The sequence below is a fragment of the Carassius carassius genome, chromosome 47 (assembly GCF_963082965.1).
Source record: "Carassius carassius chromosome 47, fCarCar2.1, whole genome shotgun sequence".
NCBI lineage: Eukaryota > Metazoa > Chordata > Actinopteri > Cypriniformes > Cyprinidae > Carassius > Carassius carassius.
The window spans coordinates 3,956,434-3,974,376 of NC_081801.1; the positions used below are offsets into that span (position 1 = coordinate 3,956,434).

Below are 17,943 nucleotides of genomic sequence, written 5' to 3' on the forward strand. Positions count from 1 at the left end.
AACAACCATTTCATGTTCAAAGTCACTTAAATCCCCTTTCTTCCCCATTCTGATGCTCAGTTTGAACTTCAAGTCATCTTCACCACATCTAGATGCCTAAATGCATTGAGTTGCTGCTATGTGATTGGCTGATTAGCAATTTGTGTTACAAAGCAACTGAACAGGTGTACCTAATAAAGTGGCCGGTGAGTGTATATATAAGGCCTGCCTCGTTAATGCGTTAATGCATGCGATTAATTTTACAAACCTTAACGTGTTAAAATAATTTAATGCAGTTAACGCAAAATTACTGGAGAACTATTTCTATTCTAATCCTTTAACCAAATTTTGCTTCTCTGCTTGCGATCAGATCATTTAAAACTGCTAAACTCCGGGAAAGTTTTCAGTCAAATGATCCAGGAAGTGAATGCGTTCCAACAATCCTTCCAAAACAGCGCTAATATAAAGGGAAACCAGGCTTATTACATCAGAGATTGCAGAGCTCTGTCATATTCTGTGATTGTCTTTGAGGAGTGCGAGCCTTCACGTCACACACACTTGTATGAATTACAAACAGAACAGAATGTTAACATCCCATCACTGTATGGACAGATGAGACACAAACTACGGTTTCTTGACTGGATAACCAGTCTCGCTAGTAAAGTTTTGATGGATGAAGACTGCAATTAAGGTAAAAGACAATTGCGGTAGCATTCAGGAGTCGTACAGTAAGCACGCGTGAGACCGTTATAATAATGCATTTATGAGTGCTCTTGACACACTGATCACACAATTGTATTTATGCAGAGCACAGACATTTCCATACATTCATGTTGTTTCCACACACATTCATGATAATTATTGGACCTGTCTACAGTAGTATATATATATGCAGTCAGCAGGCAGTTGGTTTAGGGTTTTTTTCAGGGGGCAGGGGCATCTCTATGTGGTCCTGTTTAGTATCGCAACTTGACTTCTCTAAAATGTAAAAAGGCTCTTTGCTGTTGCACTGTACACATACTATAAAATTCTTTTTTTTTTTTCTTTCATATGTGCTTATATGGTCTCCTTTGGTGTCCTTTTGGAGTTTGTAAGTGTCCTTTTTTGGACAGACATCTACGTTTATCTTGAAAAAAAGCTTGCAGAACATACAGATTTTTGAGAATCACGCTTTAAATCTTTTGTTTAACTTTGCTGAATGTACTGTAGCAAATGATGACAAAATAAATGTTTGAAACATGATAAACCGTCTATGCTTAATTTCATGAAGTTTGCGATTAAAGCACAGAAAAAGGGTATGATTAATCGGATTAAAGATTTTAATCGATTGACAGCCCTAATATATATATTTCAATGGAATGATAATAATTTATATACAAAGACTGTTTCCAAAAGCCTCTTCAAAAGAACCATTTTGTCAAATTTAGCTTACTTCTGTGGATAAATTTTGCTACAAAGTTTAGATAAGTAAACACACACACACACACACACACACTGAAGGAGGCTACACATGATGTATGCACACAAATGTTTGACTGTGATCTTAAGACCGCGTGTGATGCAGTGTGCTGCTTTTATCTGCTCTCTCCATCAGTACAGAGTCATTCAGTAATCATCCAAAGATCCCCTTTTCACTCTGACAGCAACAAAAAGTCAAATATATATGAGTGTGACCAACACAACAAGCACATCTCTAATAAAAAGTTACCATAGCTCTTACATGGTGACCACAGTTTAACTGTTAAACCACATGAAATCTCATGGATACTTATGTGAAATCATTGTAAGGGTGGCCTTACGTGGCCTTTTTTCCAGGACATAACCTGGCCTGGGATTTCTATGTTGTATTTCATACATTATATGTACATATATTTGCCCGTTCTCTGTACATCCCACCTTCTCGCACACCATGATTGGTTGATTTTGTGTAATGCCTGCAAGCTATTGGTCAAACAACTTTTCAGCATGTCTTGAAAACAAAGCCACACTGGACATTTCAGGCAGTTTAGAAATCCAGGTCATGTCCCAGAAATTATATTTTCATACTTTAATGGGAACATTAACACAACCTTCTAGGAACATATTTTTGTTAGCTGGGTTTAAAATCACACCATGCAGGAATTAAAATTTTAAGATACCTTTTGGTAGATTCATTAAATCAATTTTCAAAATATATTAATTGATTTCAATCGAGGAAATCATTGTACAACTTCATTGTATATTCATTTATTGTTCAAAGAAACAAGACTACAAACCAAGCAGGTTTATGAACTGAATATCTAGCATTGAATAATTGCTGACAAGAGCTTTACGATACAGATACAGTATAATCAAAGTGTCAATCTTGGTGTAAAACAAGATTTTATTTTTCTCTCTCAAGAGTTCCTCTAAAATGGGCTATAAATAACCCTGAATATACAGCTTACCAACTGAACTCATCTAGAGAATCATCAGTTCATCTTACTGAAGCTGTAAGTCAATGTGCACAGCTAGGCAACCAGAACACAACACAGAAAGGTCAAAATGCACACAAATTCACCCCAAGCCATATAAAACGAAAGTAAACAACGAAAATCTATGATTTTTCTCAACAATTTAAATTTTTACCCATTGCACCACACATTTTCCAAATAATACATTTCTCCAGGTGAAAGAAATTAATAATATCATTCCATTCCATCCCATCAATGAGATTTTAATTAAGGTACTAACTTAAAAAAGGTGATATATATATATATATACAGTACAGACCAAAAGTTTGGACACACCTTCTCATTCAAAGAGTTTTCTTTATTTTCATGACTATGAAAATTGTAGAGTCACACTGAAGGCATCAAGGGCTATTTGACCAAGAAGAAGAGTGATGGGGTGCTGCGCCAGATGACCTGGCCTCAACAGTCACCGGACCTGAACCCAATCGAGATGGTTTAGGGGTGAGCTGGACCGCAGACAGAAGGCAAAAGGGCCAACAAGTGCTAAGCATCTCTCGGGGAACTCCTTCAAGACTGTTGGAAGAGCATTTCAGGTGACTACCTCTTGAAGCTCATCAAGAGAATGCCAAGAGTGTGCAAAGCAGTAATCAAAGCAAAAGGTGGCTACTTTGAAGAACCTACAATATGACATATTTTCAGTTGTTTCACACTTTTTTGTTATGAATATAATTCCACGTGTTAATTCATAGTTTTGATGCTTTCAGTGTGAATCTACAATTTTCATAGTCATGAAAATAAAGAAAACTCTTTGAATGAGAAGGTGTGTCCAAACTTTTGGTCTGTACTGTATATATATATATATATATATAAACATTTCACCAAAAAGACCACCATTTCACCATTTTTACTTTCTTATCTTCACTTTCTCTGTATTTGGTTCATTAAGGCTGAAACTGCACAGGTTCCAGGGATGGAGTCTCTGTTCAGTGGTTATTAACAACCAGTGAGAATGTGAGAGAGACAGAAGAGAGGAGAGAGAGCTGGTAGAGTGGGAAACAGATGGTCATTAGCAGATAAACAGAAACAATCAGATGACACAGACAGAGAAGTTAGGAGTGGGATTTTTCTATGTGAAAAAAATCAGAGGATTGTGATTCTCTGGCTGTGCGCAGCAGTTATAACTTGTGTAAAACAACATCAACGCTACAGCAAAAGCTATATCCCACTCACCAAATACAGAGAAAAACAACAGTCACCTCAGTCATACACATCAACACTCACAAATTACCCAGGAATCACAGCTGTGCCGATATACTGCCATATTGCACTGCTTTTCGTGTGTTATTGCTCATTTATAATGAATAATAATGAATCTTCAAAAATATATATTTTTAAATATACAAATCTGCAACCATTATATTTACTTTTTTAAAATAGCAGCTTGACTGTATTAACCACTATCTACCCCAATCTTGCATCCTAATAAAATGAATAAACTCAAGATTCAAACTCTTGCTGTCTGTTAGCAGAAATGCTCTTGGTGTGTCCAGCTTGTAAACTGGAATGTTTCACATTTAAACATATTTCAAACAATCTGTTCCCGTCTTGTAAGATCCTACATACTCCCACGATGCTTTCAAGTGTTTACAAAAACCTCCCAGATGATAAACAGCGTTACTAATGCCACCATCATGGACTACTTTGGAATTCTGTTGCTCTTGCTGACTGAGAGAACACAGTCTATAACACAACCTCAACACACACACACACACACACACACACACACACACACAGAAAAAATGAAAGGAAAGCACTCACACGTGAACAAATAGAGATGAAATGGCTTAGAAAATTTTTGTTTCCTGTCCAACCTGAAAAACTCACTATTTGGTATTAGCTAGTAATTGTCATACTAGAACCGAGAGCACATTCAAGTAATGTCCCACACACACATGCACCATAATCAAACTGGTCAATGCTCGGATCACATCTCCAAATCAGTCACGATATGGGGAATCTGAGGTCAAACCTACTAAAATGAAAAGGAAAATTAACTTGTGTATCATTACATCCTTTTTTTTTACATTTCTTATGATTGGTTTCGTAATAAAGCTGCTTTAACTGTGGTAGATATTTTTAGTGAACAGTATAAATATTTCGATGTGTCTTACCATTAAAAATGTTGCGGTAGAGATGAGAGTCTCTTACATTCACCAAGGCTGGATTTAATTGAAAACAGTACTACTGTAAAATATTGTTTCAGTTTAAATTAATTGTTTTCTATATTAACATATTTAAAAATATAATATTTCTGTGATGCAAAGCTGAATTTTCTGCATCATACATCACATGATCCTTGAGAAATCATTCTAATATGCTGATTTGCTTCTTAAGAAACATTTCTTCTTAATACTATTATTGTTCAAAACAGTAGTGCTGCTCTTTTTTTTTTTCAAAAATGAAAAATTGAGATATATTTTGTACTAATTTAAAATAATAGAAAATAATGGTCTTGAAGGGCTTTACTCTAACTTTTGATCAATTTAATGTATCCCTGCTAAATACAAGTGTTTATTTCTTTAAAAAAAAAATTATATATATATATATATATATATATATATATATATATATATATATATATATATATATATATATATATTAAATAATATTACATAATAATAATAATAATATTAAATGTAATAATAATATTAAATATAAAAATATTTTGATCAATTTAATGTATCCCTGCTAAATATAAGTATGAATTTCTTTCTCTATATTTATATGGCTTTATATATTATAATACATGCAACTGTTTGTGTTATTATCAATTTCTTTAGACTTATAAAACCTTTAAAAACCCTTTTTTGAAAGTTTTTGAAATGCTCACATACTGAAAACATACAACTCTCAGGTTGCTAGTCCAGATCTAAGTACACTCTCAGAAAAAAAGGTACAATAGCTATCTCTGCAGCACTTTTTCAAAAGTATTTCAAAAGTACATTTTTAGGCAGTAATATGATAATTTAGTTAATTGTATGTACCTCTAAGGTACCAATACACACCCTGTGGGTACAAAGGTGTGTCTTTAAAAAAAAGACCACCCCAGTGACAGTTTTTAACCTTTTTTTTACTGGAAAGAGCAACACCACACAAAAACTTCTAATCACTAACTGCTTGGGCTAATACACAGGATTTCTCTCTAACAGAGAGATTTTTTTTTTAAAAACATCTACAAATATGCTGGAGAATAAAGTCACGGCATCATTACCATGGATGTAAATAAAAACCAGCCATCCAGGGGATAAATTTATATCATCATGTTCTCATCATGTATCATCATTTGGTACAAATGTCTCCCCTGAAAGCAAACGCAAAGAAATCTGCTAACTAAATGATGCTAACTCGTGGGACAGATGCTGCAGGACTGCGCTAATCAGCAAGGACCGATTTCATGCTGTTATCTAAATGTTCCTGACCTCCCGAGGGAAGCCACAGCCAATCAGGTTGTACTTTACGTTAGGCTACTTTTTGACAGTGATGTGTGTCAATGTCAGTCGAGACGGCTGATGCCCCACTACATGTCTCAGGGCACCTCTTCCCACAATGCCTTGTTCTAATCATATGTGTGTGTGTATCTGGACTGAGATTCATCAGCCTTTTTGCATGTGATAGTTCACACCCTGCAGAGTTCACAGCCAGAGGGGTAAACAAACTCTGTGGCCTGAACAAACACAAATGCATACAAAGAAACACAAAATCGGTCTTTCTTCAACACAAAGACACAGAGATGCACAAACACACACAAGAAAGCCAGATAGCACACATTCAATACAAAATGGATATCGGCTCTATTGCTCTGGAAACAATGAGAAAGTGTGTGAGTGATAGAGAGACGTGCAGAGTTAAACACACACTTCAATGGCATCACTGAGTTCCTCGCCAGTCTCGGCAAGCATCTGACTATACCACACACACGCCTGGCAGATTGTACCAAAATCACTACGTTTCCTTTCAAACTGACAGACGACCAACATATACACATAAAAAGTGCCCATTAAAAACTATTATATACATCCATACACAGATCTATAAATGGTCCTTTTAGGATCTTAAAATGGCATTAGTATTTGATTTGTGTTGGTTAGCAGACAGAGATTCAACTGTGTACAGTGGGCCATCGGTTTTATTTGGCCAAATCAGAACAAATGAGCCACGATTTTATCATTCTCTGACAGAGAAATGTAATCATTCTTTGACCAAACTAACAAAGAAGTGTGTTTATTGCAGGTCTAAGAGAGTGTGCTCACCTGCAGCTTGAGAAATTTTCTAATCTGAATCCTACACGCGATCTGACTGGAAACACTTTAACTCTGATAAAGCTGAAATCCATTCTAAACATGGCAGGAATTACGGCGTTCAGGTAAACAGCCTTCCAACTTCTGCAGAATGTAAGCAAAATGTAACAGAAAGATATCATCCCCAGAAAGAGACAAAAAAAATATATAATCTTTTCAACAATAAATCTAAATGCTGTTATTTCCAGCCTTACAAAAAGTCACCATAGTTCGGGAAGGAACACTACAGCTTTGTTCAAAAAGCATGGTTTGAAAACTTAAACAGTCACTGACTTGAAAAGGAAGTTCATTAAAAAAGTTATTATGGCATTATGGTTTCCACAAAGCATAAAATAAAACTTGATAAAAGCCACCAAAATAACCATGACAGATACAGAGGCCACAAAATGCAATGACATTCAGAAATTTTATGTGCAGTCCAAGTATCAAAATGCTTTTTGGGCCCACTGTACTTGTACAGTCCAAGGCAGTAGTTCTAAAATGGTTTTGCATCATAACACAAATTTGACTTTAATTACCCAATGGTGACCCAAATCTGCAACACAAAATGTGATCATGTAAAATTACAACAAGAATGTCCAAATCAAATGTGAAACTTAAAATAGATAGAACAATATGCTAAAGTATTAGTATTCGACTGCATGAGCCCAGTTTGGTTATCCGAAAGCAGCACTAATTTAATACCTACTCGCCTTGACTCATTTAACACAAAAATCATTATCTGACTTGCACCTGCAATAAAATAGATCTCTACTACATACAAAAACTGATATCAGAAGTGGAGTTTCACGGTGTGGAAATTACATGAATTTTAATATCAGATAGAGGTGATTTTCTACATTTGAAAAGTGTGTATAGTTGCATAAAAGGTGTAAATAGAACAAATATAAACAAGAACATTATTTGACATTTAAAAAACAGCCATGGATCTTTGACCCGCAGTGCACCTGTGTTGTATTTTAGTACCAAACTAAAACAGTCTTTGATGGGATATATTTTTGCCTCCCTTTAAAAATCTGAAAAGCTACCATGACTTAATATTTAACTATATGAAATTATGTTGTTAGTTGCATCTTATGTAAATAGTTTTCTCTGTTTGCCATGAGCATCTTGCTAAAGATGCGCATTAACGATCGGCCGATCGTGATCGGAGCAGCCCTACGGGGAACACATGAACTGATCAAATGTATACCTTAAATGCAATTTTAAGTTGCTAAGTTCAGATAAAGGCATCCGCCAAATGCATAAATGTAAATGTGGCTATATGAAAACAAACCGGAGGCCTATTTTTGGGCCGCGGCCTACCAGTTGAGCACTGCTGCTATAAGGACCATCATGTCCCACACATCAGTTCCCACAAAGGTCAGAAATGAACCAGGGCTTGGGGCAAAAATGGCCCATATTTTTTCTAATTCTTTATCTGTGCCATATGATGTATTTCCACTGACTAATTACATAAAAACCAAGCAGAACATTACATTTACATTTGGCAGAGGCTTTTATCAAAAGCGACTTCTATTGCATTTAAGGTATACATTTAATCAGTTCTCTCATTCACTGGGAATGGAACCCATGTTGTTAGCACCAGTGTTGGGAAGGTTACTTTGGAAATGTAATAGGTTACAGATTACAAGTTACCTTGTTTAAAATGTAATAGTAGTGTAACTTTTTCAATTACTTTATTAAAGTAATGTAACTAATTACTTTTGAGTACTTTTTGATTACTTTTATAAATTTGTGAAAATTCAAGAATAATAAATAAAAGCATATACATCAACTTAAATACAGTTATCTAATAAGCATGTGATGTATTCTGTGTAATAAACTCCTGAAACATTGGTGTTTTTTTTAAACTGCTGTCTCTGTATATGATGATAGTTTTCTCAAAATAAGTAAAATGCACATGAAGTTACACAGAGCAGTTCTAGAAATTATGTTTATGTGCTCGTGTACTCCTATATTGAGATGGCAGAGGTTGAAAACACTGCGAGCTTCAGTAGGCCTATGTGTAGTAAATGAAACCATGTCTTTGCCATTAATTTACAGGAGGGGCGGACTGGGAAAAAAATTCAGACTGGAAAATTCAACCTCATACAAACAAATTCATGGACAATACTATTTTTTGTATGGACCTGACATAAAAAAAAGGTTTAAATCTTTAATTTGGGGACATGCAAAATAATTAAAAGTTCTCTCCTGAACTGCACCTTCACTTCCATTTTTCTCTTCAGTCTCTTTATTTTGCCCTGTTATCCATCTCTCTCGTGACTTTAATACTCAAGATTGAACAAAACTATACTTTACAATACAATACTCTACAATACTACAATATCTTTATAGAAAAATCCTAATACTGTACACGAGTCATGTTTTTCCCTTACAAAAGTTAAACATGCTTGTATTAGCCTATATAAAAGTAAAATAACCTTGTTTTTTTTGCAAATGGATTTTTAAATAAATACATTTGTAAAATAATATTACATTTTTGGTTACCACAGTTAACCAATAGTAACCATTTTCTCTGGATTTATAGTTAAATATTAAAATGTTAATTTTCGTAAGGGTTGTGTTGTTGTCTGTCGTAGCTCCCCCTAAACCTATAAAAAAATCTGTTTTTTTTTCAGCTAAATTACTACTGTAACATTACAACAGATAATAATGATGTCCTTTATATAGTATTTTGAGTGATGACTGGTGAGCAACGTGCTGCTGCTTGATTAAATAAATAAAAAAACAAAGACAAAAAAGCATCTTTACAGATGAAACTGACCTGAAACCCTGAACAGTATAGTTCTGCTTCTCTGCTCCAGCTGTGCGCTCTCTCTCTCTCTCTGTCTCTCTCTGTCTCTCTCTCTCTCTCTCTCTCTCTCTCTCTCTCTGTCTCTCTCTCTCTCTCTCCCTCTCTATCTCTCTCTCTCTCTCTCTGTCTCTCTCTCTCTCTGTCTCTGTCTCTCTCTCTCTCTCTCTCCCTCTCTCTCTCTCTGTCTCTCTCTCTCTCTCTCTCTCTCTCTCGCATTGATTACTCTGAGTCTGATCCAAACCGTTTGGCGGAGGCGCGGAGAGCGCGCGAGTCATGACTCTTCATGACTTATTAGAGATTTAATTATCAAACGGCGGATTCGCAAATGATCGCTTTAGTACATTCGGCAGGCAATTATACAATAATGATATTAAATAGTGGGGCAAAATCGGCTGCCAGGCCACAGGGAATTGTCCCGGTTCTCCCGGTGTCCAGTCCGCGCCTGATTTCCACAGACACGCAGAATGTGCAAGTCATATATTGCATTTTTGGGGCTTAATATTCACAGACACTAGTCGATGTCATGTTTTGATTCAAGTGTACTGACCTACTTTTGATTTAGTCATCCAAAATGTGGCATATTCCGTCAGGCATTCCGTTTTTATGACTGGATTCTACGAACCAGACTGTATTTCCGCATCCCGGGAATTATTAGGGCGGTATGTCTCAGAATAGTCAGTGCAATTTGGGAAAGAAATCAGTTAAATCTGTATGTGGATGTGTGTAAATATTCAAATGTAATCCCCTTTGTAATCGTTAAAAATTTCATAAGTAACTGTAATTTAATTACTCATTTTTTCGTAGTAACTGTAACTAATTACAGTTACAATAATTGTGTAATTAAATTACGTAACGCCGTTACATGTAACTAGTTACTCCCCAACACTGGTTAGCACCATGCTTTACTGTTTTAAGCTACAGGAATTGCAATATCTTGCACACCTATTCAATGTTGATTTTTATTGACAACAGTCATAATAGTTAATGATTAAATTGATAGTTAAAACAGTTAATGTAAATGCTGTTGGTTTTATACTGTTAAAAATGTCTTTGTAAAAATAAATAATTCTGCTAAGATCACATCCACAGGTAAATATTGTCCTTCACTGGGCTCCCACCTGTTTGAAGTTTCTGAATGAACAAAATTCCTTCACTAAAGCTAAATTTAACCATCTGAATGACAGAATACCATTAGAGATGTCAAACTAGACATAATTATCAGTAAACAATAAGTATATGGCAGCAATAAGCATCCAGCTGATGATTCACAAGAACAACACACATGCAGGAATGACACAAACGCACTGAATGAATGACAATACTGTGGAAATAATGAGAGATAAAGAGCTAAATCTGATTCCCACCATCTTGCCATTCATTCATTAATTCATTCATTCCTCATACCTTGACGCTGGATCTGCTGGTCTGAGTCTCGGCCTCCGTGCACACGTGCCCGCCGCTGTTCTCTTTCCGGTCCCGATGGGAGTTGGTCCGTGTGTGCCTGCTTTGGTACGCGATCACGGAGGGGATGGTGTCCGCCGCGTCGGTCTTGATGAAGAGGCCGTGCAGGGTGGTCGCCGTGCCCTGCGAGATGGTGGTGGTCTGGTGGGGCGAGTTGGACTCGTCCGAGTCTCGGCAGTAGATCACCCCGCTCTGCGAGACGTGGATGCTGGGAGCGCAGCCCATCGTTCCCCGCGCCTTGCTGCGTAAAACCCGGAGGAACGGATCTCAAGACGTTCCCCCGGTACATTGGCCGGTGGTCACGCTGCTCAGTTCCGCCTGCCTCCCTCCCGCGCGTGTCAGGGAGAAACGGAAAGGTTATCCATCTCGCGGCGTTATTTATCAGTGATCATATCAGATCAGATGGATGACACCTCGGCTGTCCAACCGTGAGCCCCTTGCGCTTGTGCCATGTCACATTTTGGACGAATTACACCCTTATTTCACCTCGGCGTATGACACTAAATGTTCAAGCTGCACGATACGATCCATTTTCTCGCGGTATTAGTCATCTGTGTGTTCATCACGACGGCGGAGCTCTTAAAAAACAGGCGCAAAGCATCAGACTGTGAGAATATGCCTCAAACTTACACTCGTGGTCCTTTAAGACATATGAGCGTCATCAATGACAGACACGCACATCAGTAGTGACTCCCTCTTCCCATAAACACACACACACACACACACACACACACACACTATCTGCCTATTAATTCATTCTGGAATAATGGTGGATTCATGTTTTTCTTTCTGTAGAGTCTAAACGAGAAAAGAACTGTTTTGCTAGTGACTTACTCAACAACTGAGCAACTGGAAAGCAGGGTGAACCATAAATGTAGATATATAACATCATCCTGCATTAATGAAATTAAATCTAATCAGTGCTTTAACAAAAATAGCACTGTTTTGCTCTAGTGTGTCACATTTTCTTACAAAATATGAAGCATTTTGTAGCAATTTTTGCTTCTGCGAGTATTTTTAAGGTAAAGAAATGTTGTATTACATCTTAATTTCCAGAAAAACTGCCAATGTGCAGGTATAATCATTTGAAAAACTCTTTTACCTACCTCTATTAAAATGTTAAACATTTTTAAGGAAAGGGATTATGTTTTTATTGTATCTTATTTGTCATTTATGATCCAATGCATCTGTCAATGTAAATGCACCTTGAGGGCAAAACAAATTTCCATTTGGAGATAAAGTGTATTTAATTTCAATTCTCAGCCCATTTTCACATGTACGAATGATTTTGAAGACATTGTTATAATCCATTATGCCTAATCCTGATTTCAAGGTTAGAATTATGGCCAGTGACAAGAAAATGCAAACATGACTCACATGTTTTCTGCTACATATGTGCGTGTTTCACTACAATGCAAACAGCAACAGAAAAATACAGATTTTGTGAAGAGTTATTTGACAACAAATTGAGTATTTGAACAGATTTCTTCACTTCTTTGCAGGTTGTAAATTAAATGATGCATTTTGAATAGGCTACTTAGTGTTTTTTGTCGTTAAAACTGAAACTTTTGACAGCTTTATTTTGATTATATATATATATATATATTTTTTTTTTTTACAAAATGAGATTTAAGACAAATTATAAATTAAATGTGGCCTTTTATTATTGCTTGGACAAAATAAAGCACGTTTCTTTGTGAAATTGAAATATAATACTATAATATACTAATTTAGCACTATTATTGCTCTTTTGTTGGTTTTGATTGCTTATATTGTCCTCATTTGTAAGTCACTTTGGATAAAAGTGTCTGCTAAATGACAAAATTCAAATATAATGTAACTGTAAATAACAAAACTAAATTGAAATTGAAAAAAAAACTGTCTGTGCTCTTTCCATTTAAAATGAGAGGCAACCACTGCATTTAATCATGATCCAAACAAAGATGCTGCGTATACATTCAACATGAGCAGTTTTTAAATTAAATTAGATTGTATAATTTCGAAATTTGAAGCAAAAACAGAGTGGTTTGACTAAAGTTTTGCGAAACTACATAAAAAAATATCTGCATGAAAAAGAAACAGCAGAGCGGAATGAAACACAGATTCACTCTCTGCCAGCAGGTGGTGCTTAAAGCGTTTCCTTGGTTTCCGCTGTAAACAAAGCAGTGCTGCACTTATGAACTGTAATATGCATTATAGAGAGGCAAGATGAAAAGAAAAAATACCATCTAAACTAAGTTCCCCTCAGACATAAATTTATATAAACTCCTACCCCTGATTGAATCACAATTTGTTTAGCATCTCAACTGATTTGAATCGTCACATATTTTAAGCGATTTTCAACCAGTTCGCAGTTAATCATTACATCCCTAGAGCTGTGTAATTTATTGACTGAAAATTAAGCATATACAACATTGTTTGCTGAACACTTACTTCACAAAATGTTTACTTATAATTCACTTAAAAATAAACAGACTGTGTTATACATCCTTACAGTTTTCAGTGATGCTAGAGGAACTAACGGCTGTCAATGAACCTCGTGGGCATGTTTATGAACTGATAAAATGAAACAAGGCCATTCAATTGACCTTCACCTTGATGCATCAAAAATGATTTGAACACTGGGACGTTCCTAAACAATGACGTTTTAAGTGTTTCTGCAGGTTAAACAGTAGAGCATATGGGTTGAATTCCCAGGGAGTGCATGAACTGATACAATATGAATGCAATAAGTCATTTAAAGCATCGGCCAAATGCATATAAATGTACAGTGCTAGACTTCAGGATCAGTGATAGTACATCTGGGTTTCCAAATGTTTGCATATTACAGGCCCAAGCTGTAAAGTGTTCCAAACATCTGTAAATGACTGATAAGCCCAGACTATACAGACCTTTTATTATGCTGGATTCTATAACAGATTCTTGCATGGGTGAGAAAAATGTTTCTGGCCTAACTTCGTCACTATTGCAAGTCATTCTGCATATGTGCCGTACAGTACATGCATAGGCAAAACCTTCAATAGTCATGATGACACCTTCCAAAGATTATATCACAGATCATCCACTTAAACTAAAAAATCTATCCCCCCTTATGTTATTAAAAATGTCAAAGCTGCTGTTAACCAAATAAATAAAACTTGTCTGTCTTCTGTGGAAGTTTATTTCCTCTTAATTTCAACTTTTTATCACATAATTAGAATTTTGAGTTTATATTTTGCAGGGCTTAGAAAAAAAAAAGTCAGAACTGTGAGATATAAAATCCAAGATTTGTGATAGAAAAAAAAAATAATTGTGAGAGAAAAAAAAAGAACTGTAAGATAAAAAGTCACAATGATCTTTTTTTATTCTGTGGTGGAAATGAACTTCTTATTCTTCTGTTTATATAACAAAGTCCAGACCAGTTATTAAAAAAGTGCAACTAATGCCCTGTCAGTATCATGGTATTATATCTTCTGGACAAAATAACATGGTACATACTATGGTATTCAATAAAGTTAACCTGACACCACATGCTGTGTTATATAAATATAGTAATCCCCCAGTACCCCGATATAAGATGCAAAGGCAGTAAAAAAACAGACAGTGGATAAATGTGTATATATATATGCAGTGGTAAATCTTCATGTTGTCAAGATCATAGCTTGCACTGCAGAGAGCAATTCAAAAAAAAAAAATCCCAGAATGCGATGCCACACTTTTACACTTCTTCGGAGAACTACAGAAGCTCATAGCAGATTCATTATGAACTCTCAGTGTGACTGTTAAGTATTCTTTAATCAGCCTCTCTTAATATAAATAACAAAGTACTACAATTACTAAATGTGAAGATTAGAAGTGATAATTAATCTTTGGGATATCTTATAAGATTTTAAGCTTGTAGCAGAAAACATTTTAATTTTGGGCACTCAGCTGGAAGCGGCTTGATCGAGTTATATGTTGTAATCTTTGCTTTAAACGAAACACCCGATCTCTCCAACAACAAGTAGAGTTCAACATTCTTCTACATTAAAACATTCCTATCTTCATCAAAGGAATAAAACTTCCACTTGCACTCATTGCAGATGATTTAGTCTGCCCAGCATGTTACACTAACTGCTGACCTGACCGTTTGCTCTGTATACATGAGCCCACCCATGACCACCCTCTGCTGGAGAACTGCAACACTGTCTAGATTAATCACAGAAATCTCCTGACACTTAAAGGGGGTTATAAACTGCCCTTGTCATTATTTTGTACTGTTCTCTGAGGTCCACTTATACTTTAATCAATTTGTATATCAAAAACATAATTTAGAAGTTATAGGCTATTTTTTTCATCTCATCAGAAAGCTTTGAATAGGCGGGGCTTATTATAGATGCATTACAACACCCACTGCTATGATTGGCTAACAGTTGTGTATGTTTGACAGCCTACAGCCTTCACAGATGGACGCTGCTGTGATTTAGATTAAAAATGCATAAATACTCAGTACAGTTACAGTTGTGTGGTGCACCATTACTGTCGGATCCTATAGTCGTCACAGCATTGACTTTTAGTTTCTATCTTTCTGAAAATCCTGCGTTGAACTGTGGCTTGTTTGTAAACAAATCCGTGGTAAAATGAAGTGAATGAAGGACTGAGTTCTTACTGACGTGGTCTGGATCTTCATTAAAAATAAACTTCATACACTCTTTCCTAATGTTGGGAGATCAGAAGAAAGGCGATGCAAAGACTACTTCAACAACTTGGCACTGCACAGCGTCTTTTTCTCTTCAGAGCATCTTTATAGTTTGGCTTCTGTGTAGACTTTCTTGTTATTTACACTACATTTGGCAGTGATGTAGAAGTAGGCGTTGATCTTCTGTGGAGGCGGGGTTTATATCGTTTATTGTTTGGCAGCTTGACTTCACATAAGCTGCTTTTAGAATAACAAGAAAGTTTTGAGTTTTGAAACTTACAGGATGTTTTTATAGTACAATGAATGGCCTATTATATGTCAAAAGATGGAGGGAATTTTGAGTTCTCAGTTCATGACCCCTTTAACATCTACAATGTAACTAAGAGAACATGAATTCTCAGTGTTACAGTGTAACTGACATTACTTCAGTGCAGACCAAAAAATAAATGCCTCAATCAATAATCTTGGCAGCAATGTCTCAAATGAAAACCCTACAAAATGTTAGCACATAACAAAACCAACTATTAAAGAACAAATGGTTCATAAAGATAATTAAGCCATTATTAAACTGCAAATACACTAATAGGAGTGGGGTAAGACGTGTCACAGAAAGTGCCAATTATATATGCTTAAAGTAACATAGCCGAGATGAAACTTAAAAAAAATATATTTTTTTTAAAAGCATGTAACGTAAATGAGTTTATAACATATTCAGAATTACATTTTAAAATGACTCAACTTAACCCAAACAGTGGACAAGTTCACTGAAGTTATAGGGCCCTATACACTTATAATTTCTTCTCGAGACAAGTCATATTTTACTGTTTATTTCAGTAAGTAACGCATATGCTTAAACACTTGGTTGTTTTAACGTTACTTCGATCTCATTTATTTTTGGCTAAAGGACCATTTAAGAGTGTCACAACTTACCCCACTCTCCTAAACGCTGTCATGAGGAGCGCTGACTTAAAGAAGACCTGAGGTTACCCCCCAAGCAAAACAGGTAAAATCTATTAACTATTTAAAGTCCTTAGAAGCGGATTTTTTGTAGAGAATGAACAGAACACGGAGTCGCATTAGCTAACGTTACTCGTTTCCTTTTCAGAACGGTCACATTGGCTAAACCTAATCTAGTTAAACGTATAACGACAAACTCTGAAACGACCTTCGATGGCTTGATAAAAAAAAAAAAAAAAAAAAAAAGAGTTTTATAAGAAACCTTTTTCCGTGGGTTCCGAAGCTTTTGAGTCGTTCAGAGTGAATCTCACCTCTATCCGCTGTCCGTTGGACAGCAGCTGTGTGCACGCGCTCATCTCTGTCCGCCCCGGTCCAAACTGCCCGCAGAGGTTCGGTTACATCCAATTCCACCTATTTAGAGTTAAAACTTCGTTGAAATCAGCACATTGTGTCAACATCCTCTCCACTAGATCGCACCGAAAGGCAATACTGCCTGGGAACTTTTTGAGGTTTTAGGTAGGCTACGTTTCTCTGAACTTTTTCACCCACACGAACTGAACGGACAAGTGCGCGGTCCTAGCGCCGTCGGCTCAATATTTAACACTTTGCATAAATATTACTTATTCAGTTTGTCGATTACTGAATATTATACGAGTTATTTGTTATTGCATTCATTACATGCTCAATGTTATTCCAGACTGCAATTTATCATTACATTTGTACATTACAGTAACGGGAAAATTACTCATAATAACAATACTTATTATAAGTGTCTGAACATCAGAGAAACACCACTGAAAATAAATAGAATTACCTTATTTGATAAATGATATATTTTTTTAAATATAATACAAAAACTGTATCATTTAAATAATAATAAAAAGAATTCACTGCAGTAATGGGAATGCTAATAGTTCTAATTCTAATAATAGTAATAAACCATGTTTATTACTACTACTAAAAATAAATATTATTATAAAAATTGTATTTGAACAGGATGATTTCTTATTTTCTTATGAGAAACTCTGCTGAAAATGAGAACTACAAATAAAGTTAAAAGTAAAACAAGTACATTACTATCATGAGAAGTTGGGGAAAGCACCGTGCTGAAATGAAACTCATCCAAAACTAATAAACTGGTCTTAAATGACCCTGAAAATATTCATCAGCTATTTTTTTTCTTTTGATTTTGAGGTGATGTGACCCAGACATGAGGTTGATACTATAAGGATAAACAATAATAAGTGTTTATGCATGCAAGAGGTAAATAATAATCATGTTTAAGTGGTTGAATTGCTA

At 35.7% G+C, this 17,943-nt stretch overlaps 1 protein-coding gene across 2 annotated transcripts in view; it reads right to left on the bottom strand.

The window, feature by feature from the left end:
* LOC132130392 (high affinity cAMP-specific and IBMX-insensitive 3',5'-cyclic phosphodiesterase 8B-like) overlaps window positions 1-17,170 on the bottom strand; it is a 52,094-nt gene extending 34,924 nt beyond the window's left edge. Inside the window, exon 1 of one of the 2 annotated variants that reach the window (XM_059542098.1) lies at window positions 16,956-17,170. In XM_059542098.1, coding sequence (XP_059398081.1) covers window positions 16,956-17,000 — 45 coding nt within the window. In that variant the 5' untranslated portion in view covers window positions 17,001-17,170. Of the gene's footprint in view, window positions 1-10,973; window positions 11,695-16,955 lie in introns of those variants that run through there. The other variant, XM_059542097.1, reaches the window with a different exon arrangement.
* Window positions 17,171-17,943: the final 773 nt, after the last annotated feature.